Source organism: Quercus suber, unplaced genomic scaffold (assembly GCF_002906115.3).
Source record: "Quercus suber isolate HL8 unplaced genomic scaffold, Cork oak 2.0 scaffold_666, whole genome shotgun sequence".
NCBI classification, from domain to species: Eukaryota; Viridiplantae; Streptophyta; class Magnoliopsida; order Fagales; family Fagaceae; genus Quercus; species Quercus suber.
The window spans coordinates 327280-351628 of NW_027070107.1; the positions used below are offsets into that span (position 1 = coordinate 327280).

The following is a 24349-nucleotide window of genomic DNA, read 5'->3' on the forward strand; positions in this document are numbered from 1 at the left end:
GATAGGTAATTTGGTTCATGGTTACGTGCAATGACCCCGAATCCATCACACAAAATGGTGGTAAGAGTGGCAGGTTTTGAGGAGGAGTTTCTTCGCAATGGACATAGTAGTGGTGAGGATGATGTTACCGAAGCTACAGAGTTGACTGGCAGGGGTTTGGGTAACATTCTGGCACCATATGCTGATCTGGTGACGATAACAGCCAATGCTCTTCCTAGAGTTGAGGTGGAGTCCGAAGTTGGAGTTGACTCTGAGAATACTGTTTTGGAAAGGGCATGTTTTCAGGGGACAGTTGGCAATACTCATTCAATTTCGAGTAATGCGTATCCCTCACGTGGTGTTTCAAATTTAGAAAAGGGGAAGAATGACGTTACTTTCCAAAACCAGTTAGCAAATATTGATTTTGAATTGGCAAAGTTTGAAGTGGAAATGGGCCCGAGTACCTTGGGTACAAATAGGCCAAGTGCTAGACTTATTGATGCCCCTCCTTTGACCAACGACCTAGTCCTAAACCATGGGCTTGCTAAAACTTCAAGTTAGCAACCAGTGATTGTTAAGAATCAGATCGTGCTTTTTAACCGAGTCCAGTAGGAAACTTCTAGTGATGACCCTGCTATTTGTCAAAGGGTATACATGGCAAGGAAAAGAAAACACTCAGAGAGTTTGACTGAAGAAACAGAGGATGGGAAGCGACAAAAGAAGGAAGTTTTGGAATCTTCAGAACCAACAGAGGAGGCTGGCCACCAACCCCGCCGATCTCAATGAGTGTTTTGGTGTGGAACTGCAAGGGTTTAGGGACCCGCCGTGCAGTCCGAGAGCTTGTCGAGATGGTACAAGCACAGGGTCCCAAGATCGTGTTTCTCTCAAAAACGAGGTCTGATAAGGAGTATATGAAAAAGGTATGTTATGATTTGGAATTTTAATGGTTTGTTTACTGTTCCTAACAATGGTAGAGGTGGAGGTTTGGCTATGATGTGGAAATCTGAGGTAGTTGTGTGGGTGGATAGTTTCTCGAACTATCACATCGATACGATTGTGAATGGTGGTAGGGAAGATGCTTGGAGACTAACGGGGTTTTATGGCGAGCCTAAAACTAGCAGAAGGAGTGAGGGATGGAATATGTTACGGATGCTAAGCTCGAAGCCGAAGTTGCCGTGGTGTTGCTTTGGAGATTTTAACGAGCTTTTAAGGGTTGAAGATAAGAAGGGAGGTGTGCCACAGTCTCATTATTTGATGCAAATGTTTCGGGAGGCATTGGATCACTATGATTTTGTGGATTTGGGTTTCTCTGGTCCGGCGTTCACTTGGTATGGCAGACGGTGGGGAGAGCTGATTTGGGAAAGATTGGATCGTGGGGTTGCCAATTATGAGTGGCTTGCACAATTTTCGATAGGGAGGGTGCGACACTTGTCTTGTTTTACTTCGGACCACAGACCAATTCTCTTGATATTGGATGCCGAAGGGGAAAAACAGAGGTGGAGACATAAACCTTTTAGATTCAAAGCAATATGGATGACTAATTCGGGTTGTCATATTACGGTGGTTTGTGCATGGGAATCCAACCAGGATGGTTTACCAATGTATAGAACAACAAAAAAGCTGAAAAAGTGTAAGAAGATGCTTAAGAAATGGAGTACATATCACTTTGGCAATGTTACAAGGCAGATTAAGAAGGTAAAGGAGCTTTTCTGGAAGGCAGAGGAGGAATCAGTCAGAACTGGGGATATTCAAGAGGTAGTGAGACTGAAGTCTAAATTAAATTTGTTGATAGAAAGGGAGGAACAGATATGGCTCCAGCAATTTCATGCGAAATGGATTCAAAGTGGGGATCAGAATACAAAGTTCTTTCATGGTACAGCCACTCAAAGTAAAAGGAGAAATTTTATAAGGGGTATTTGAGATGAAGGAGGGGCTTGGCAGAATGATGAGGAGGTATTCTCGAATTTGTTTATTGATTATTATATTAGATTGTTTACTTCATCTAGTCCAAGGGAGCTAGACCGAGTGTTAGAGGGTGTTCAGGAAGTGGTAGCAGGGGAAATAAATGCTAGTCTTATGATGGAGTACAAACCTGAGGAAGTGGTTGCTGCTATTAAGGAGATGGCTCCCTTAAAGGCACCTGGTCCAGACGGCATGCCACCATTGTTTTATCAGTCATATTGGCCAGATGTTGGTACGGAGGTAACTCAAGCCGTTTTGTCCTGTTTGAATTCTAGTTCTATTTTAAGGTCAATTAATCATACCTTTATTTCTTTGATTCCGAAAGTTAAAAACCCAGAGAGAGTTATTGAGTTCCGACCGATTAGTCTTGGCAATGTCATTTATAAGATTGTTAGTAAAGTGATACCCAATAGGCTTAAGCCTTGGCTTAATTCCCTTATCTTGGAGACGCAGAGTGCCTTCACAGCTGGCCAATTAATTAACGATAATATATTAATTGCCTTTGAGTCTTTACACCACATGAAGACGGGCTGTTTTGGCAAGAAAAGCTTCATGGCTCTCAAACTAGATATGAGCAAAGCATACAACAGGGGTGGAGTGGTTGTTTTTGGAGAAGATACTTTTGAAGATGGGTTTTCAGGCTTCTTGGGTTTCTCTTATTATGGAGTGCATTACAACGGTATCGTATTCTATCTTAGTAAACGGTAAGCCAAAAGGTATGATTAAACCACCAAAGGGTCTTAGGCAAGGTGATCCCCTCTCTCCCTATCTATTCTTGTTTTGTACGGAGGGGCTTAATGCTATTTTAAGGCAGGCAACTGAAGTTAGGGACATTCAGGGGTTTTTGATTTGTAGAAGAGGACCCAAGTTAACCCACCTCTTTTTTGCAGACGATTGCTTGCTCTTTTGCAAGTCGACACTTAAGGAGTGTGAAAAAATACAGTAATTATTAGCATTATATGAAAGTGCATTAGGGTAGATGGTAAACAAGGATAAGACTACCTTGTTCTTTAGCAGAAATACTGATGAAGACATTAAAGAGACAATAAAATTCTCTCTTAGGGTTCCAGCCATCCAACACTACAAGAAGTTTTTGAGGTTACCTTCCTTTGTGGGAAGAAATAAGAAGGCATGTTTCACTCAGATAAAGGGGCGAATTTGGTCTCGTATGCAGGGTTGGAAGGAGAAACTCTTAAGCCGGTAAGGAAGTCATGATTAAAGATGTCATCCAGTTTATTCCGGCATACTTTATGAGTGTGTTCAAACTTCCTATTGGGCTTTGTAAGGATATTGAAGCAATGATCAGAAGATTCTGGTGGGGGTAGGGGGATAAAAAGAAAATACATTGGGTGAAATGGAGTACTCTATGTACTTCAAAGTCTGTCGGTGGCATGGGTTTCTGGGATCTACAACAATTTAATCAAGCCTTACTGGCGAAGCAGGTTTGGAGGTTAGTCCAGCAAAAAGACTCTTTACTATTCAAGGTCTTTAAGATGAAATTCTTCCCTGGTGGTACTATTTTTGATGCTGGGGTGCCGACCAATTGCTCATATGCGTGGAGAAGTATTCTTCAAGCTAGGGAGGTCATTCTAAAAGGTGCTATTTAGAGGGTAGGTAATGGTGCTTCGATTAAAATTTGGGAGCATAGGTGGTTGCCATCAACTACTAACAGTAAAGTCCTATCACCGAGAGGGAATTCTGATGTAGTTTGGGTCAAGGAGCTTCTAGTACCTAACACTGGAGTTTGGAATATGGGCTTGCTGGATAGGATCTTTATTCCTTGGGAGGTTGAAGAAATTAAAAAAATCCATGTTTGTGTTCATGGATAGGATGATGCTTATATCTGGCCTATCACACCGGATGGGAATTATTCTGTTCGTAGTGCTTATCGAATGTTGGCAATGGAAACATCCAACGGTGAACCAGTCTCCTTAAATTCAGACTCTACGAATTAGGTCTGGAAGGGTGTGTGGAAGATTCAAGCTTCGAATAAAGTTAGGCATTTCATATGGAGGGCAGTGAAGGACTCCTTACCCACGAAGGAAAATCTAAAGAAAGAGCAGATTCAGTTGGATGTAACTTGCTCTCTCTGTGATGATTCCGAGGAGGACACGATGCACGCATTGTGGTTGTGTGATCAGGCTCGGTTGGTGTGGAAGTTTGAAGCTAGCTTTGTCTACTTGTATCAAAGGAAGTTCAAGACCTTTATGGACTTGTTTGAGGCTGTGCTTGATAGGGGTTCGGTGTTTAAGGTGGCTTGGTTCTCCACAATTACATGGAGTTTGTGGCAGAGACGAAACAGAATTAGAGAGAGGCAGCAGACGTGGCCTCTTCATGAGGTTAGTAGATGGGCAAAAGAAATGGTTCTGGAGTTCTTTGAGATCAATTAGAAGCCTACTAAGCCAATGAGACAATCTGCTCCTACCTATTGGCAGCCCCTACAATAAGGTATGTACAAAGCTAACTTTGATGCTACCCTCTTTGAGGGTCTTGGTATGGCTAGTCTGGGTGTTGTGGTAAGGGATTCAGCAGGGCATATCATTGCTGCCCTCAGTCAGAAGATTCGTAGCCCTCACTTTGTGGAGTTGGCTGAAGCTTTGGATTGCAATCGGGCTGTAGTTTTTGCCCAGGAGTTATGTCTTTCACAGGTGGTGTTTGAAGGTGATAGTCTTCGTATTGTTTAGGCAGTCAACAGTCAGGAGGCGTGCTTAATATTATGTGGTCATGTAGTTGGGGAGATTAAGAGCTTACGGAGAGGCCTTAGATTTTCTTGTTTTCAGCATGTTAAGAGGGATGGCAACAAGCTTGCCCACTCTCTCGCCCATAGAGCAGTTTCATCTGCTGCCACTAATGTATGGGTAGAAGAACTACCTAGTGATTTGGAAGATGTTTTCCAATTTGATTTTGCTCATCAATAAAACTCACTTACCTTTTTCTCAAAAAAAAAGTTTCATAACCACTTTACTTTGTAGATTAAGAACGGAAAGGAGGGACAAAAGGCCTAGATTGGATAAGATCTACCTTAAGATACAGTGATGATGAATGATGACATTACTTTAGTGTGGACCATAAGTAAGAAGGTATGAATTTAAGGTTCTGAATGATGTTTAAAGGGGGAAAAGGAGAGGAAAATTGCACCTGAATTTTTGTGCAACAAATCAAACTAATTGAAGGAATTCTATGAAAATATATAAACATCTTAGGGGTGGAAAACAAAACTTCCTTCTCTTTCTCTTTTTTTTTTTTTTAATTTATTTATCTCCTCATTTTGAGACCCGTGTAATTTTTGTGAAGATCTGCTAACAATCAAAGGGTGAAAACAAATTGAATTGAAGAAGACGTGTGAAGTGTGAACAACCATAAGTCCATATTTTGTGTTTCCTAGGGGTGTAATCAGTTCAGTTCGGTCGGTCTTTTTAGGTTTGGCCAACTGAAACCGAAATTTTCGGTTTGTGAAATTCTCAACTGAAACTGACCGAAATAATTGGAAATCAATCGGTTTCGGTGGTATTTCGGTTTCAGTCCGTTTTCAGTTAAGCACATGGGGCTATCTATTTTTCCAAAACTCTAAGCCAACATCACATTCACAACAGAAAATAACAACTCAACAAAAAATAACAACTCAACATCACATTTTTTCAATAAGAAAATAACATCTCAACATCAAATTCACAAAAATATAGCATTGATTTAGTATTAAGCAAAACCCAAAATACAAAAAAGAGAGAGGGTTATCAAGAAATTAAAAAGAGACTAGAGAAGGTCACCGTGAGAATGAAAAGATCAAGCTGCGTGGGGAGGCCGGCGTGTGAAGGCCAGTATGTGGAGGCGGCAGCAGAGGCATGAGGCGTGAGGGAGATGAAGGAGATGGAGGCGTGAGGGCGATGAGGGAGATGGAGGCCGGCGTGCATGAGGGAGATGGAGGCCGGCGTGCATGAGGGAGATGGAGGCCGGCGTGCGCGAGGGAGATGAGAGAGATGGAGGCCGGCGTGTATGAGGGAGGGCGATGAGGGAGATGGAGGCGTGAGGGAGATGAGGGAGATGACTCAGATGAGATGAGGGCGTGTAAGTGAAAGTGGGGTAGGTAGGGTAAGGGTAGGGTTTTTATTTTCTTTATTTTCAATTAGTTTCTGTTTAACTTAATTAATTTAAGTTAATTAGTTTACTTTTAGTTAATTAATCTAGATTAACTAATGGGCAGTGGGCTTCTTTCCAAAAAAAAAAAAAAAGGGCAGTGGGCTTGAGTTATTTTGGCAAGGCCAAGCCCATGTTTACACACCTTATATTATATCTATTTAATATAAAATATTATATAATAATATAATAATATATTTCGGTTCGGTTCGATCGGTTCGGTGCATTCAAATCTGCAACCGAAAACTGAACCAAAATTGTCGGTTTTTTATATAGTAAAACCAAAACCGAACCGAAATTTTTGCAACGGTTCGGTCTGTTTGAAGCGGTTTTCTTCAGTTCATCGATTTTTTGCACACCCCTAGTGTTTCCTACTTTTTGTGAGATGTCATGAATAGAGCATTACATCCCTATGCTATGTATGTATATATAAATATATATATATATATATATATATATATGGATTCTAAGCAGTACATAATAAAAAAAATTATATAAAAAAAAGCAGTACATAATAGTTTTTTTTTTTTTTTGGAGTTTTATACTGCTTTTAATGTGTAAACAATATAAGCATTATGTCAAGAGCAAAAGACTAATAGCTTAAATAAATATAAACAAATAAGGGAAAGCAAAAGACTAAAAAGGTTAATTAAATTGAGAAATCTGAACTCTAGTCTAGATGTCTATGTTGGAACCATTATTGAGTTAATAAGGTTTTTGGCATACATATTAAAAGTTGGTCACTTAATAAAAACTAACATTTTAATCATATGTTATTTATTTATTTTTAATTAGGTTGTTTTATAATAAATAAATAAATAAAAGATAATTGAAGAGACTATTTGTATATAATTTTGAAATTATATGATTTGTTTAAATAAAGCACATATTTCATAAAAAAAAAAAAAACACATAAATAATGGTATAATTTGTCATATAAAATATAGTTGATTGAAAAAGATAATTCTAAAAATATTTAGAGCCAGATTTGTTGCTGTGGTTTTTTTTGCTTGGAGTATCATTCTGGTAATTCCCACTCAGCTGACACGTTTCACTTTCAATCTGTCAGAATGTTTTACGGTCAGAAATCCATAAAAAAATAAAATAAAATAAAATAAAAGGTTCTACTTTCAAAGCATTAAATGAAATATTTTTGGAACATTAGGAACTCAGTTACCCATTAACCAAGTCCTCCAAGATTATTCTCATCAAAAAAAAAAAAAAAAAAAAAAAAAAAGTCCTCAAAGATTATAAAAAAAAAACACCAAGTCCTCCAAGACATATAAGTTTTAACCAAACCAAACCCATGTTGTCCAATTTGTGGAAAATATCTGTTTTGGCTCAACAGTCCTCTTTCTGATTCTGATTCCTGGACAGAGATCGCATGGCCTCATGAATCTTCTTCAACCAGGTAATAATTGAAAAGCTTCCATTTTTCAATAAATTTTTGAGGTGGGTTTTGATCAAAGACTTGATTTTTTTTCCACTGTTGTCATCAACACCATGACTTTTTCTTGTCGTTTATGGATTTTTTTTGGCCTTATATGAGGTTTTTCTCCATATATTTTTGTCCTGGTCAGGTACTTAGATAAGAATGTGGTGTAGGATTCAGAGCGAGGTTCTGATTAATACTTGTAGTTTATTATTTGGTTTTAGATTTTTTGTATCAAGTGGGGACTGGAAAGGCTTCTAGCATTTTCTAAATTAACCTTAGATAGTGATGTTTGAGCTGTCAGAATTTTTTATATGACATCAAAGAGACTGTTAGTTTCCTACAGTTTTGGTTCAATTTGGAGAGAAAAAAAATCTCATACACTGGTAAAATCAAGATGTTTGTCTTGTTGCTTTAATAAAAAATTGTCCTTTTTTTTAATGTTCATCTTTTTCCCATTTCAGATAGACATGGTGATGTTCCTATAAATACTGTTGTTTTTTTTTCCCAGTGTAAGTGACTAGTGAGTGTAGAATAGTGGGCTATTGTACAAGGAGGGATAATGCAAAATGAAAGAGAAGAAATTCCTTACAGTGGCACCCTTTGAGTGTGCTTGGAGCAAGGATTTGAAATTCCGGGAAGCCGGGCGGGGTTGTGTGGCTTTTGAAGCTTTTGCTCACAATGATGTCACTCTGGTGTTCCGGGAGAATGCGGGAAGCCAGCACTACCATTACAAAAGAGATAATAGTCCTCACTATACAGTTATATTGGGTAGTCATAGGAATAAGAGGTTGAAAATTGAGGTAGATGGGAAAACTGTGGTTGATGTGGCAGGTGTTGGGCTTTGTTGTTCTTCGGAGTTTAAGAGCTATTGGATCAGTATCTGTGATGGGTTGATTAGTATTGGTAAGGGAAGATACCCCTTTCAGAATCTTGTCTTTCAGTGGCTAGATTCAAATCCAAATTGTAGTGTTCGGTATGTTGGGCTTAGTAGCTGGGATAAACATGTTGGTTATAGAAATGTGAATGTGTTGCCAATAACACACAATCACATATCATTGTGGGAGCATGTGGAAAGTGGTGAATTTGAGGGTGAGGAGGAAGGGGAAGACGAGTTGAATGGTGAATACATGGATTATGAGAAATGGGGTCTTGAAAATTTTCTTGAGAATTGGGAATTGTCTGATATGGTTTTCATTTTTGATACTGAGGAAAGGCACGTACCTGCTCACAAGGCTATCTTGGTTGCATCTGGTAATTTTCCTTTCAGTTTGTCTGAAGATGTTGTCGAACTGCCAGCTGTAACTTATCCAGTTCTTCATGCATTTCTTCAATATATCTACACAGGCCAGACCAAGGTACTTTGTTTTCTTGAATCTCCAATACTTAATAACATCCTCATTTATCTGCATTCCCTTTTTGCTCCAACCCCCCCACCCCTCCCTCTTTTAAAACTGTAGTAAATGCATTATCACTAATTCACTATAAAATTTGTTTCAATAATTTATCATTCATATGCATACACGTATATACATACATATGGTATGTGTTTTTTGTTTCCATTTGTCTTTCTTCTAGGCAAGAGAAGCCTGAACTTTGTTTTATGCATTTTTGTGACGGGAAAAAAAAACATAAGCTAAACTGTCATTATGTTGTACCCCTATCTTCTTTCTTCTTTTTTAATGTATATCAGGTTCCTCATTGTTATTCTTGATACAAAAGTTAGTATGCTGATAGATGGCTTTGACAGTTGTAACTTTGTTATGGAACTTTAGATTCTAATAATGCTTGTGCCTGTGTTTGATGTAGATTCCAGAGTCACAACTTGGTCCTCTGAGGGCACTAGGATTACATTTTGAAGTAATGTCATTGGTCAAGCAGTGTGAACAAAATATAGAACGGTTTAAACTAAATAAAAAGTTGTTTGACTCGGGTAAGAGCGTGGAATTATCATATCCGAGCACTCGGACTCATTATTGTGCAACCTTCCCTCTTGGACTTCCTGTCAATATACAAAAGCTCAGACAATTGCTCATAACTGGCAAATACAGTGATGTGAACATATATATCGAGGGTCATGGTCTTGTTGCCCAGGCACATAAAGTTATTCTCAGTTTATGGAGTGTCCCATTTGCAAAGGTGAGACAAATTAATTCTTGTGTGGCTCCCTCAACCCCTTAAATCGCATAGACTATTTTAGAATGAAAGTTCTGACATTCCACAGTGAGCATTTTGCTTCTGAACGGGGGCATCTAATGTGTTCTGTCTGTTTAACAGGATTTACTATGCATTTATATTAATAGAAAATATGCAAGCATCTTACCAAGCTCCATAATAACAATTTCATTTATTTGTAAAATTCAAAAAAAAAAAAAAATGATTGTGCATGAATAAGGTTAAATAAATCTACAACAAACAACAAATAATTCTTGTTTTACTGGTTTTTCAGGGGCCTTGATTTTGACACAACTGTTAATGTTCACTGTTGGGCTAAGGTTTCCAATGTGATATGCTGATATGAACTTAAAGGCATAATAGCTATTTTCATATCATTTGCCTGCCCAGATTGTCTATTCACATGATTTACATGGGAAAAGGTCTGCATTGGAAAAAACTCATGTAAAACAAAATATAGACAGGTTGTAGGTTCTAATTAACTCAATTGGTAAAGTCTTTTGTGATCGAATAAGGGACTTACATTTGAATTGTGCTTATACCAAACATAATTAATTGGTGTCTTGGCCTAATGGTAACAATCATCATGGATTGGATGCCGTAGGTTTCAAATCCTATCGTAACTCCAAAAAAAAAAGGCAAATAGACAAGTTAAACATCTAATATGCATCTTAAAGAAGTTAAAAAAAGAAATTAAAAAAGAAAGAAAGAAAGAACTTTTTGGGGTTGTACACTGCTACTTTGTATGTCTGTCTGTATGCAATACTTGTCCCTAAGCTGTGGACGAGGTTTGCATAAATTACATGAAAGGAGTGGTATATAGGTTTATTAAAGGATTTCAGCTTTTCTTTATGCATTTCTTTTGAAAAATGTGATATTTTAAGAGTTCTGTACTCTTTGGGAATCTACTTGGTTTTTATTCTTTTACCAATGCATATGATCCACTATTAAAGGAAAAGTTTAACTGGCAGATGTTCACAAATGGAATGAGTGAAACCATGTCCTCAGAGGTTTCTTTAAGGGATGTGTCACCTGAAGCATTTAGGGCTATGCTTGAGTTCATGTACAGTGGTGAACTTGATATGGAAGCAACAGTGGTCGCCGGTGCCTTGCTACTCCAAATTTTATTTTTGGCTGATCAATTTGGAGTTACTCTCCTTCATCAGGAATGCTGTAAAACACTTTTAGAATGCCTCTCCGAGGTAGTTTCGCTACCCCTATCTTACCTCATTATTTTAATTTTTCAATTGTAATTGAGATCATTGTTTTTGTCTTTCATTATTACAGTGTTACTTGTATGACTAGAACTAAAAGATGGAGAAGTGACTAGCGGTTTCGGACTTCTGAACCCCCAAAAAAAAAAAAAGAAAAAAAGAAAAGAAAAGAAGAGATACCATTTTGTGAGAATGAATGATAAAATATTGATACTTCTTGTGTACATATTATATGCAGGGATGGTGTTCTCCTAGTGGAAGAGGGTCATACAACGAGTTTTTCTATTATGCACAAGTTTAATGGACGAGGAAGCAGACATTTTTGGAAAAGTAATTGGACTGTTGCCTTTGAAGCTAACTGTTGAAATTTGTTGCAGGACTCAGTATGTTCAATCCTCCAAGTGGTTGCATCAGTTCCATCATGTAAACTTATTGAAGAAACATGCGAGAGGAAAGTTGCAATGCACTTTGATTACTGTACAACTGCAAGCATTGACTTCGTCTTGCTAGACGAGACAACTTTTAGCAATATTATTCAGGTGGGTTCTCACGTTTCAAGTTGCATATTGGTTTTGAGATAGACAGTCAAATCAAGGATTAAGGTGGCTTTACAAGAGCACACATACTCTCTCCTAGAAAGAAGAGCATAAGTGCTTCAATAATTTAGAACTAGAAGGGACAAATGCTCCACAAGTGGAGCGTGGTTACCAGCTTTAACATCTGGAAATGGGGTGACAGGGTGAATAGTTTACTTCTCTGTCCTACTTCTCCAATATGTAAATAAAATGAGGGTTATTTTGGTTGTTGAACCAAAGAGGGTTTGTCACATTAGTAGATTATGTTGTTAAGGAGTTGGAGAAACACTGACGAATGTAGAAGTTTGGACCACATCTATTTGTGGATTTTGAAAAGACTGGATTTCTTTGAGTTGAGACAGGAAATTAAGTGTCCTAAGCCAAAATTACAAGTCCAAATCCAAAGCTGATAGATGATTACTTAGTATCTTACTCTGATAGTGCCTAGCCTTATAATACTTCTTCTAAAGACTTTGATTTTTAATATCATTTATAACATATTGTGGGTGTTGCAGCATCCGGATTTGACCGTCACATCTGAAGAAAAAGTTCTTAATGCAATCTTAATGTGGGGCATGAAAGCAAAGGACTTGTATGGGTGGGAGGTGGTGGATGAGCTGATAATAAATTCGTTTCCTGAACACCTTTTTGGGGAAAGGCTTCAGTCAGTTCATGACTTGTTGCCATTTGTACGATTTCCGTTACTTCCATATGCCTTACTTAAGAAGGTATGCAGGCCCTTGGTGCAGAAAAGTGTCAGCCAGTCTACTGAATATATGAATTCCTTATTTTGACTTTACCTAATCTGTAATGATTTTGCAGTTGGAGAAGAGCAGCATTAGCAGGCATTTTCATAATTTTGATAATCTTGTAAGTTATTTGGTTCTTTTTTACTAATTATAAATAACACATTGATCTTATGAAATTTTGGCTTACTGTTTTTCTCCTATGTTAATGTCCTAGGTTAAGGAGGCCATCAGTTATGTAGAAAATGGAGCAAGGCTAGAAAATGATCAAAAGTAAGTATCAAGTATTTTATTTTTGTATTGTACTGATGATTTATGATCTCATGCTGTAGAGGGTTTTTCTGAAGGATTGAAATCATTTTTTCTAAGATAGAGCCATAAGGCATAATAGGCAATAATTTATTTGGTTGCTGGGAACAATTTGTGTGGCTAATATTCTTTCTCTAGATATTTTTATGGAGGAGTTAGCTAATTTGTTCTTACTTTTGTAGTATTAGATTTCGACATAGGCAATCTAGTTATAAAGAGCTCCAGTACATCTGTGATGGGGACAGCAATGGAGTTCTGTACTTTGCAGGCACATCATATGGAGAACATCAATGGGTAAATCCTGTTCTGTCTAAGGTAATGTTCTTAATTCTTCTTTTCTTTCTGTGTCATCTTCATATTCTTCTTCTTTTTTCCAAATCATGTTCTAAGCAACTTTTCAAAAAAAAGTTCTTGGTAAGTCAATTGATTATTTTTAATACAGCTTCTCACCCCCTGAAGTTAAAATTTTCAGAGAATTACTGTTACAGCTAGTAGTCCCCCTTCAAGATACACTGATCCCAAGGTTTTGGTCTCAAGAACCTACCAGGTATTATGAAACAAACTTTTGTAGAAGTTATCGCGCCATAAGCTTCTCTAAATGGTAACTAAAAGTATTTCCCTACATTAGGGAACATCTTTTACTGGGCCTCGGATGGAAGATGGACATAATTGTGCATGGTGGGCAGTTGACCTTGGCCAAGAACATCAGGTTTTGTCTCTATTCATACTTTCAGAAATAATTTTGTTATGATATAGCAAAACTTCATTGTTGCGAACGTTACTCCAAGTATGCACTTACAGGCACCATAGAAGAAATATCATTATCACTAATGGATTAAGCTTTTAATAGCATATAAAATTTTATCATCAGCTTTGATTGCATCTTGTTAGATGCTGATATTATTGTCACCATATAGCTAATAGAACCATGCACAAAATTTCTGAATATGGATGCCTGTAAACTCAATTTAACCAACTTATGTGACATCCAGTTTGGCTGATTCTTCACTATAGAAATTAAGCTACCGCATGTGTCTCATCCCATTAAAAATTAAAATGCTGGGTTATACCTGGTACTTTGGAACAAGAGGAACTTGGGAGGGTACAAATAAAAATATCAAGAAAATAGAAACAAGGAAACTTGGGGATTTATCTTATATTTGCATTTACAAGAAATCCCTCTGCAGAAAGGTGAAGAGGAAGTTAAAAGAGATGTTGAGGAAAGACATGAATAGGATTTGAAAATGGAGCCATAGTCCGAGTTGTCATGTAGCCAGCCCAAGTATTTAGGCAAATCTGTATGGTAGAGTTTAATTTGCATATTCTTTTTTGTTGGGTCCATAACACGGTGTCTTACTAACAGCTCCAGCTAATGTATATAAGTTAACGGTAACGGTAATCATTGACATAGGACTTGATATTGTACACCTAATGAAGTACCAATTTGAGTCTGGCCAAACTATCTTCAATAATTGTTGCTTTAAGCTATATCTTTCTTCTTTGTGAAAATGGGATACTAGAGCAGACGATCATGGCAAGAATTTTTGGTCAAGTCGTGGTTTTTTCCACAAGTCCTTCCCTTGACCGGATCACATGAGATGCTTTGGTTATTTCTCTGATTAATATCCTGATGCAAGATATTATTGATTGATGCAGCTTATGTGCAACTATTACACCTTGAGACAGGATGGGTCAAGGGCTTTTATGAGATCTTGGAATCTCCAGGTAGAGACCATCTTCGGGATTGGGGCTTTATACACACACACACACACACACACACTTTGCTGCAATGTTTTTGCAATTGTTGTTTTGGTGTCACCTGAAACAGTAAGATGGGTGAAATGTTGACTGAATTTTCTTTCTTATGCATCTGCAGGGCTCTCTGGATGGGAAGAGTTGGACAAACTTGAGAGTACATGAGAATGATCAGACAGTCTGTAAACCTAGTCAGTTTGCATCATGGCCTATTATTGGACCAAATGCCCTCCTACCCTTTAGATTCTTTAGGGTTATAATGACTGGACAAACCACCGATGCTTCTAACCCCTGGAACTTCTGCATTTGCTTCTTAGAACTATACGGTTACTTCCACTAGTTTGATAGGAACTGTGGGCCTCCCTGGCTAATGTATTATCGTGTGTTGCTTTGTCTTCTTGTTCATTTGCTTGATTATACAAATAAAGCAAGGATAAAGTTGAGGCTTTTTATACATCGTGCATACGCGGAGACGGAGATATAACCACATACACAAGTAACGTAAACCATTTTTCATTGGATAAATTGTGTTAAAAAAGCAGTGGGAATTCTTTGAAGATTTTGCAATTCGAATCCTGTTAATTAGGAAGGCACTGACTCGAGACAAGGCACTAGGGCTAGGGTGTATTGTGCAAAACGTGTACAATATGAATTATAAAGTGATGCTGTGCTCTCTGGGGGATCATTGAGTGAGAAAACTCTTAAATATGTTCTTTGTACAGATATTAGAATGAGCAAGTGGCATTTGTGCTGCAAGTTGGGTCAGCCCACGGAGAGTGCATTCTATAAGTGGTTTAATTATCAAACTATGGGGATTTATTTATCCTAGGGATACTCCAATGATTTCAGCACCTCGTGTTGCCTGGACACTGGAATTCCAATCCCACCAGGCCCTATTTTCCTAGGAAATAAAAATAAAAATATGAAAATTAAGCTACAAGTTCAAATAAATAATTCAAGCCAAAAAAAAATAATGTTACATTAAATGCCGTTAGCAAAGAGTTACCAAACGTCTTTCGCTCAACGATTTATGCAAGTACGTTCAGCGGAATTTCTGTATGTGCTCTAATGCCTTTATGAGCTGCTGCATACTTTTGCCGCAAGTGGCACAGCATTTTCATCTAATAATCTTTGTATTAGCCTTAGAATTTAGAAATGCCATTTTTTTTTACAACCAGGTTATGAAGTCAATAAATAATAATAATCATATAAAGGGCTCCTAACCAGACGCACTTACCCCTTCCCATTCCCAAAAGGGCAGTAGCGTCTACTTGCTCTTCTTGCGGCCGAGAAAAAAATTGTCACAAGTTAATTAGGTAACTGAGATTTGGGGTAGTCCCCCAATCAGCACAAAAAAATTGGGTACTTTAGAGGTCGTGGATCATGTACTATCGAGTTTGTTTAGCGAGTCTAGCTAGAAGAGCATGTGGCTGGCACTTGTTACTAGCTAGTGTTGTGCCACAAGTTTAGCCGACTATTAATAAATCCTTAAGTGGGTTGCATAATATGCAGTGGGCTACTGATCATTGAGCGAATCCCTACAAATTCTCTATCCAGTGCCTTACAAGATTTTTTTCTTTTTCATTCTTCAATATTTTTCATATAAGAGAGACAAATATAGATGGATTAAGAATCAAAAACAGGACAGACAACTAGCTTACAACAGTTGTACATAATAGAAAGTCGAAAGAAGTAGAAGTAATTTGGCAGCCCCATGCATGGAGATGGAAGTAAGAGCTCTCTCTCAGATTCACAAAATATGGTCACCATCGTTTTTTCTTCCTAATCAAAAACTCATTCTTTTACATAGATTTTGAGAATATCAAGAGGACCCAAAGAATCCATAGGCTACCAACAAGGACAATCCATGCTCTAGACTGAAGAGGATAATATCCAGCAGTTGATTACCTCCGAACAGGTGGTACAACCCCCCTACCAGGTGCTGCTCCACGGCCAGCAGCCTGAGCCTACAGAGAAAAAAAATATCACACGAAGTTAAGAGTTAGAACACTTCCAAACCATATATACATATACACTACAGTATACACACACAGCAACATCATTTCAAAGACTTATTCCCGGCCAGACATGCCACTCAAAAGACTAAAAAGAAGAAACAATGTTTCACATAGCATTTTGCATTTAAGAGAGGTTTATTTTGTGGATAAAGTTTAGCTACAAAATTAGTTGTAACCTAAGGCTATAACCTTACTCAATATCATTAACATTGCTATATATTTCAAAAATCTAACAATTGAATTACATGTTCTTTATGCTCTTAATACATATATCAAATTTTGTGCCAATCGGATATTATTTATTAATTTATTTTATGCATAACTTTAAACTACAAAAACTTGTAATTTTAACAATTTATTGATAACATAACTATTGATCTTTAATTTTCTAGAAATTTTACGAGCATGGAAGATATAAGAAGAAAATGTAATCCAATAGTAGATTTGTCAAAAATCATCTCCAATAAAAAGATGTTGAGTAAGGTTGTAGCCTTAGGCTACAACTAATTTTGTAGCTAAATTTTGTCCTTCTTTTATCATCAAGCATGACAATTCATGTAGATAGAAATCACTAAACCATCCTGTTTCATTTAAGTTAAAATATACAGCTGCTAAATCAGTGTTTCAGATCATACCCTCCTTTTAAAAATGTTATTGGCTAGAGAGACTACTACCGTGAAAACACCAAATACAAAAGAATTTTACCTTTGCCCGCATTGCAACTGCTCTACCCCTGCCAACTCCAAGTGCTGCACCCTTACCCTATAGGAAATTCAGAAAGCATAGGTCAGAAAATTTTCAAGCAATGTACAACGTAGGAGAACCTAACCATTTAAAAACCAAAAGATACCTTAATCCTGGCATCCAGACGCTTAAACATTGGAGCATTCTTCAGCATGTCTGGTATGACCATGAACCTGTTAAATTTTCACAGCATTTTCAAAGAATTGCAGTCAGTTTGCAAGTAACACATCAAAAGGCTTGAGATGCGAATAAATTAGATATTCTAATCAGACAGCATATGATTTACATACCTGACTTTGCTGCCTCGAATAAAGACATGCTCAAGTTGTTGGACCTTCCCGTCCTGTGCATAAGTCAAGAAGAATGAGCAACTAACGCAAAACAAGATTAAGAACATAAACAAGAGATACATTTATCTAAAAAGCTATTCAAGCTATAATGAAGGAATGACTCAATCAGAACCAAAAATCCAAATATTTGCCCATCTCTCTCTTGCAAAGTCTAATTGGCACATAAAAAGAGAATCAAGCCAAAATCTGTGGAGCTGGGGAAAATAGAAAACACCATTGAACTAGGAACATGGGTCTTACAAAAATTCAAAAGGAAATCACATAAAAAATGTATCCAGTACAAATCTATTTTTATATCAATACTAGTGGTTTTGAAGAGTACCACCTGACAAGCACACCAGCAAGCCTTAGCCTTGCTGGTTCCATTTATTTCCACATTTGCACTACAATATCTTGAAATATATTTCATTTCACTTTAAAAATAAATAAATAAATATATAAATATATATATATATATATATAAATATTGATAAAACTTAAAAATATATATTAAATTTCTACATTTGTTACCTCCCCTACCCACTTGTGTCCAATACTTCAACTACGTCTATATTTTTATCAACTATGCTCTTTAGCCAGTAATAATAACTACCAACATTAAATGTGACACTATCCATACATGTAGAGGAAGCTCTCATTTCTTTGATCATTCAAATTCATAGCATGTGAAAGTTAAGAGTGGGAACCCAATAGAATGATGGGTGATGAAATGAATAACAGCAATATAAAGAAATTAGCCTCAAAAATGTATTCAAGACATACATCCAAGTTCAAAAAACAAAGATAGTAAAAAAAATCATTATGGGTGTGAAAATTGGAGAAACACAACCGTAGGAACTATGCAAAATGTGCTAACGCCTGACAGGAAAAGGGATTGAAGAAAATAATAAAGAGGCTGAATACATGCAACAATCTTTGGGGGGGGAAAAAAAACGCTATCCCTAAAATTTTTTTATTGGTTGGCTTGCTTAGAAACCAGCTTGCTAATCGGGACAGAATGCTGACTTTGGGATTTCAAGGTAGGTGTTACTTTGTGTTTATTATAGAGGTAGCCTTCAGAGTAAGGATCACTAATACCCTTCCAGTAGGAGGCTTTGTCAAACTATCAAGGGCTGGTGAATGAATGAAAGTTTGTATTTTTGTTGTGATAGAGTGGTTCATTCAGTGATATCCTAAGAGGCAAGATTTTTAAAAGCTTCATCGGAAGGCACGCTTGGACTGCAGCTGTTTACCACATTTGGCCCAAAAGGGATGCTCAAGTTCCAGCAGAAATAACAGATCACAGGAGGCTATTCTTCAATTGATTAGAAGAGACACAAAAGCCTGGGTTGATCATGTAAAGAAAGTGTAAAAACCCAGTAAACAGGGTCATTTGTTGTAACAATGTCATCCACTCTTTCTAGTCTGTAGGGTTTCTTGTCTTCAGCCTTTTTAGCTAATGTTGTCTTGTTTTTGTACAGTTTGTTTTTCTTTAATAATAAAAATTCCCTAATTAACTTCTTGATATTAGTTTGGGATCTTTTACCTCAACATATCCAAATTTCAATTTGTTTTTCCCCAATAAAAGCTAATTCCTAATCTAAGTAAGTTATGAAACCAATCATTCAAACAATAACAGACCCAGACGTAAAATCTTCTTAGCAAGTGTATTTTGACCCAGGGTTTTAGAAAACCACAAACAACACAAAATTACAAACTTTTTTCTGAAACAAACAAAAGACTAGGGTTTAAGAAAATCCCATTAATGGCACAATTAAACAGAGCATATCCAACACAAACACAAAACCTAGGGTTTAGAGAGTACCTTGGCAGTGTAGGTAATGTTCTCGAGCTGACAGTTCCAGTTGTCCTCGCACTCGAGCATGCTTCCTCTGTAGAGCTCACCGCTCTTCAGCTCCACCGTCACCACGTGCCCTGAGGCCTCGTGTAGTAGCTTCACCGGTATTCCCAAACTCCTGCTCATTCTTCTTCTTCTTCTTCTTCTTCTTCTTTTTCTCTCGTTTGCTCTCTCTCGCACTCTGCAAAACCCTAATTAACCCCAAACTCACAAAAAACTCGCTGTATTTCTATATGCTCTCTTTAATTTATATCGTCACGGAAAAACGGTAATCAATAATAGGGGGTATTTTTGTCAATTGAGGAAAATATATGGAGGCCTTTTGAAGGAACCAAATCCGGTTTGATTTAAGTTCGTTTGATTGGGAGGATATAAAATGAATGAGATGGAAAAGTGGGATCTTTTATTTGTGTTTGGCTAGAAGGTGAAAAAGTAAGGGGATAAAAAATGTTTTTATTTTGTTAAAATAAAATTTGTATAAATTTATCATTATGTTTTATTAAAATAAAAAAAAAATAACACATTATATTTTTAAAAAATTGTGTATAGATGGACACCTCATTAAAGTTAAAAAAAAAAAGCATAAGAAATTAACCCAAAACTGTTTACTAAAAAAAAAATAATAATGAGAAAAATAAACATATGAGCAAAAAAAAAAAAAAAAAGGAAGCCAACACCCAGTCAAAATCAAGGGGAAAAAAAAAAAAACCAACACGCTGCAGGTGAAGTCCAACGTGAGGGGTATTTTTTTAAACTCATTTCATGAGCTTCTCCCTTTCGGTTTTCTCCCCATTTTTGGGAGAATTTTTTGGTAGGCCCGAAGTGAAAACACCCGAACCCCACAAGTTACTTTTCTTCCTCTCCACCCAACCAAACACACTCCAAAAAAATTCACTTTCCATTTTCTCTCCAAAATTTTTCATTCACCATATTTCACCTCCAAATAAACACACCCTAAGGCCAGAGCTTGGATTCTAGCCCTTCTAGGTCGGAATTGTCATGACGCTGACACGCGCCAAACCAATACGATCCAACTCAATTCACTAGATTTGGTTGGTTTTTAAAGTTTGGTGGGTTATGAAATTTGTTTTTATTGTGTTCAGGTCATAAGATTCACAGTTTCGTCTAACCTGACCCAACTTACCTATATTTAATATAAATTTAATTTTAAATTTTTTTAAATATATTATAGAATTTTATTTTTTACTTTTTTACTCATCTTCTCAAATAAAACTCTAATGATAATTTTTGCTCATATGGTTTGTGTTGGTTTGGAGTTATGCTCATGATTATTTAGTTATAAATTTTCTCTTATTTGTAGTGGTATTGTTCTTAATTTAATATTAATAATAGTATTTAAAAAATATATGTCAAACCCATAGGTCCAACTCAATCCAACCTGATCCACATGGGTTAAGTTGGACCCTTGTGATGGGTTGAATTAGACTGATTTTTTTTTAACCTATCACAATGGGTTGGGTTGAATAAACCTTTCAACCCAACCCAATACAATCCCTGCACACCCTTATGTTTAGCCTAGTGACCAGTCAAGTTGAAAAGAAAGACTATCCCATGGCCCTACTTAGGGACAATGCCCATTTTTTCTTTAGTGGGCTAGGCCTATTGGGCTCAAACGGTCTAAGAGTTCATAAACTTTTTTTTAGAGGAAAGATGTCAAGCTTTATTAAGAAAACCTAACAATGTTAGTTAGGACAACAGGAAATAAGGGTGGTGAAACAACCTCCATTCACACCATAAAATTTGAAATACAAAGAGTATGTCTTGCTAAATTATACGCAACTTTATTACATTTTTTCTTTACATGAGAATAAAGTAATTAATTAAAAAAACTAGCATTAAATCTGATGTCCTCGATTTACAAGCCATCCGAGGACAAATAAGAGCTGTCATTGATCAACACAGTAGCCAACACCAGTAAATCGGTCTCCAAGATAGCTCGATAGAATCCCATATCTGATGCAAACTCCAATGCTGTTGAAGTTGCCAGTGCCTCAATTTCCAAGGACGTGTATATCTGTGCTAATTGTTTAGACATTGAAGCATAACCAAGTCGTTGTGGTCTCGGATCACCACACCAATGCCTAATTTTTATTTTTTTTATTTTTTTAAAGTAGCTCCATCACAGTTTATCTTCACCACCCCTTGTGTTGGAGGACGCCACCTGGTTTGAGTGGAAGTGGGGCAAACCAAGGAGGGGATGGTAGAGGTTGAGTTTGTGCAAACTCGGCAACACGCTCCTTTGCCAATGAAGCAATCAGATGAGCGTTGATGCTGGGTTGTTCAAGCGTACCTAATATTTATTTTTTTATTAAGTTTTTAAATAGTTTTTTCTTTTTTAGTTTTTTTAAAAACAAAGTCCATCTTTAAAAATAAATAAATAAATAAATTTACTAGGCTTCTAGCAAGATATATATTAATAAGCATAATTTACCACAATCACTTTTAAGTATCATAATCGCTTTAAGAGGGTATGATTTTCTATGGGCAAACCATGCTAAATGTTGGCACAAATCCATCTGTGAGCATGGAATGGAAGACAATCGGTGAATCAATGGATGTGCAACTTCTGTGTGGTCATGGAATTAGGAACAGTATTGCATCCACGTAGTGCACACTATGAGAATTCTCCCTGATCCAAGTCAAGAATTGGGGCAAAAGTCCAAATAACTCTCCACCTGCTCAACAAAATGCTTGTGATGACGATGTCTCGAGTCGAGAGAGAATATGATATAACAGAGGAGACAGTTCTCTCGAGTTGAGAGAGAATATAATCAGTGTCAAAGGAGAGGCTTTCCTCTTCCTTCTCTTTTGTTTCTATCCTCTGTTCCTTCTTCATGCTTTCAACTTGCTTATGATTCCAAGGTCTGAATCTGTTTCGCTTAGTGGGGTTTATGCTTTATAGAGATTCTGCTTCTCTCTTTTGGCACTTCATGCTACCTGCTCTCAGCTCCAATATGGTCCCAATTTCAAGATTTAATTCAGTGTGTGTATGTAGGGGTGTTCACAAAATGCTCGAACCGCATGATTGTGCCTAAACCGACCAGAATTGTCCACAAAATAAAGTAACCGCACTATACAAGAAGGTGCAGTGAGGTTCTCTGTTAAGAAAACCACACAAAACTACACCGAGATATATATATTACTTTGGAGATTGTAATATTATACCTTCAGGGCACTTGTAGCAGTGGAGTTAAATAGCTATATAGTTATTTTAGATCCACAAAAACACAAAAATCACCCATACAGCAGTGGAGTTAAAGGTATTCTTTTTAGTTTCATTGCTACAATACACATCTATTTAGATGTGCACTGTAGCTCAAGGTTAAATATATATATATATATATATATATATAATATTTATTTGTGTTCACACTATGGTTGTGTGTGTGGCTGTGATGTTTATAATAGATATATTATTTTATTGTAGTAGATATCTTATTTTATTGTGATTTTTATATTATTTTATTGTATTAAAAGCTAAAATAGATCCACTGCTACAGCATGTGTGTAAGTAAAATAGATAAAGTAACTTTTTGTGGTGTCAAATAGCTAAATTTTTAGCTCCACTGCTGTGGATGCTGCAAGATTTATACCATTCATCTCTGTTAGTTTTATAAACACACACACACACAATATATATATATATAATATGTCGATATATAATTATAATTATTTAAAAGTCGATAAATAAATAATTACTAAATATCAAATTAACACTAAGGGTCTGTTTGAATACAACTTATTTTTGCTGAAAACTGAAAACTAAAAATACTGTAGTAAAATAATTTTTAAATGTGTGAATAGTATCGTGGGACTCATTTTNCAAAATGTATCAATTTTATTGAGCATTTGACGGGAAAGAAAAAGGAAGGAAGATTGTGTGCAATTAGCCAATTGGGATGTTGAATAGATAATGATATAGCATCACTTGATTGGTTCAACCAATAGTTTCCCTAATTTAATATGTTCAAAATTCTCTATGTCTATTAAAATGTTTTGATTGAAAAGAATAAGAATATGTTGCAGACTTGCTTTTTGATAGCCTGAGGCCTGAGGGCATGCAAGAAAGGTTCACCAAATGTGAACTCTCTGGTGGGATTTGGATCGATCTAGAGACATCACTATAAATTTCATGGATATTTGTCAAACTTGAAGGACTTATAGTATATTTAAGCTTTGAAAGAGAGCATAATCTATATAGTATATAATAGCGAAAATGTTTGACTTTTTTTAAACTCTTCTATACGCTACATAAGCTTTGGTTGCCTCACAATTTTTCACATAACTTTTTATTTTTTTAATTTGTTATTTATTTGAAAAAAATAATTAAATGTCGATCATTCCTTTTAATACCTAATATGTAGCTTGTATTCAGCTCCCATTAGGATTTGTTTTTCTTAGAGTGGTGTGCAAGTCTTTGACTTGCTTTCAAAGCATGCTTGTATGCAACGCAAATTTATTCATAGTAAATGACGTGTAGTCGAGTTACTCTCTGAAAATTATATATGATTAGAAGAACTAGGCTAAGGTTGACCCACACATCTATATAAGAAGCATGAACCCTTATAGAAAAATCAAACAATATTGTAGTTATAGTTGACTTTCAAGCCATGGAAAACCTATTGTGGAAACATCAATGAGACATATAGAAGAAACACACCATGACCAAGTACAAGAATATCATCCACTCTTCGCATGCCAAATATGCATAAAGTGTATGCAATCAAACCAAAAATTCAACTACAATAATAACTGCGTGCACCCTTTTTTGTAATGCCAAATACATCGAAGTTCAGATTGACAACAAATTGCCAAACATTGAATGTCTTATATTTATTTATGATGCATGAATTGCATGTTAAATAAGAATTAATAAATAAAACTTAATATCACATATATTCTATATCTATATTTGCTACCTCACTTTGAAAGCTTCATATCATCATTATTTTATTTATTTTATTTTTAAACCAAATTTTACCACAATAAATGTTTGTCTTATATTTCTATTGTGTATTTTGGTCCAATTCGGTCCACATTGGTTCATTCAGTCCTATATTGTCCACTTTGGTCCAATTTGTCTACTTTGATTCTGTTA

The 24349-nt window shown here is 36.4% G+C and overlaps 2 protein-coding genes across 3 annotated transcripts; one reads left to right on the top strand and one right to left on the bottom strand.

Moving 5' to 3' along the window:
- Positions 1–7267: 7267 nt before the first annotated feature.
- LOC112034597 (BTB/POZ domain-containing protein At2g30600) lies at positions 7268–14735 on the top strand. Of its 2 annotated transcripts, none has more exons than XM_024067408.2 (13): positions 7268–7486; positions 7972–8865; positions 9317–9646; positions 10654–10884; positions 11274–11435; positions 11987–12199; positions 12294–12341; positions 12435–12490; positions 12709–12841; positions 12999–13073; positions 13155–13235; positions 14183–14251; positions 14403–14735. In XM_024067408.2, the coding sequence occupies exons 2-13, from the start codon at positions 8077–8079 to the stop codon at positions 14619–14621; spliced, it is 2406 nt and encodes an 801-aa protein (XP_023923176.1). In that variant the 5' UTR covers positions 7268–7486; positions 7972–8076; the 3' UTR covers positions 14622–14735. The 2 variants fall into 2 exon arrangements, with proteins under 2 accessions (XP_023923176.1, XP_023923175.1); XM_024067407.2 differs by having other exon boundaries at positions 8019–8865.
- Positions 14736–15907: 1172 nt separating this feature from the next.
- LOC112034619 (small nuclear ribonucleoprotein SmD3b) lies at positions 15908–19529 on the bottom strand. The gene is made up of 5 exons (XM_024067437.2): positions 19198–19529; positions 17334–17386; positions 17150–17216; positions 17005–17061; positions 15908–16248 (listed from the first exon to the last, which is right to left on the bottom strand). Exons 1-5 carry the CDS (start codon positions 19354–19356, stop codon positions 16186–16188), a joined length of 399 nt encoding a protein of 132 aa, XP_023923205.1. The 5' UTR covers positions 19357–19529; the 3' UTR covers positions 15908–16185.
- Positions 19530–24349: the final 4820 nt, after the last annotated feature.

Bases quoted from the DNA above. Each gene is read 5' to 3' on its own strand.
- LOC112034619 (XM_024067437.2), bottom strand. From the start codon at position 19,356: ATGAGCAGGAGTTTGGGAATACCGGTGAAGCTACTACACGAGGCCTCA. The intron at 17,217-17,333 runs GTATGTAAATCA...AAAATTTAACAG, and splicing joins ATTCGAGGCAGCAAAGTCAG to GTTCATGGTCATACCAGACA. The intron at 17,062-17,149 runs GTATCTTTTGGT...AATTTCCTATAG, and splicing joins GTCTGGATGCCAGGATTAAG to GGTAAGGGTGCAGCACTTGG.
- LOC112034597 (XM_024067408.2), top strand. From the start codon at position 8,077: ATGAAAGAGAAGAAATTCCTTACAGTGGCACCCTTTGAGTGTGCTTGG. The intron at 12,200-12,293 runs GTATGCAGGCCC...ATGATTTTGCAG, and splicing joins CATATGCCTTACTTAAGAAG to TTGGAGAAGAGCAGCATTAG. The intron at 12,491-12,708 runs GTAAGTATCAAG...TTACTTTTGTAG, and splicing joins AGGCTAGAAAATGATCAAAA to TATTAGATTTCGACATAGGC.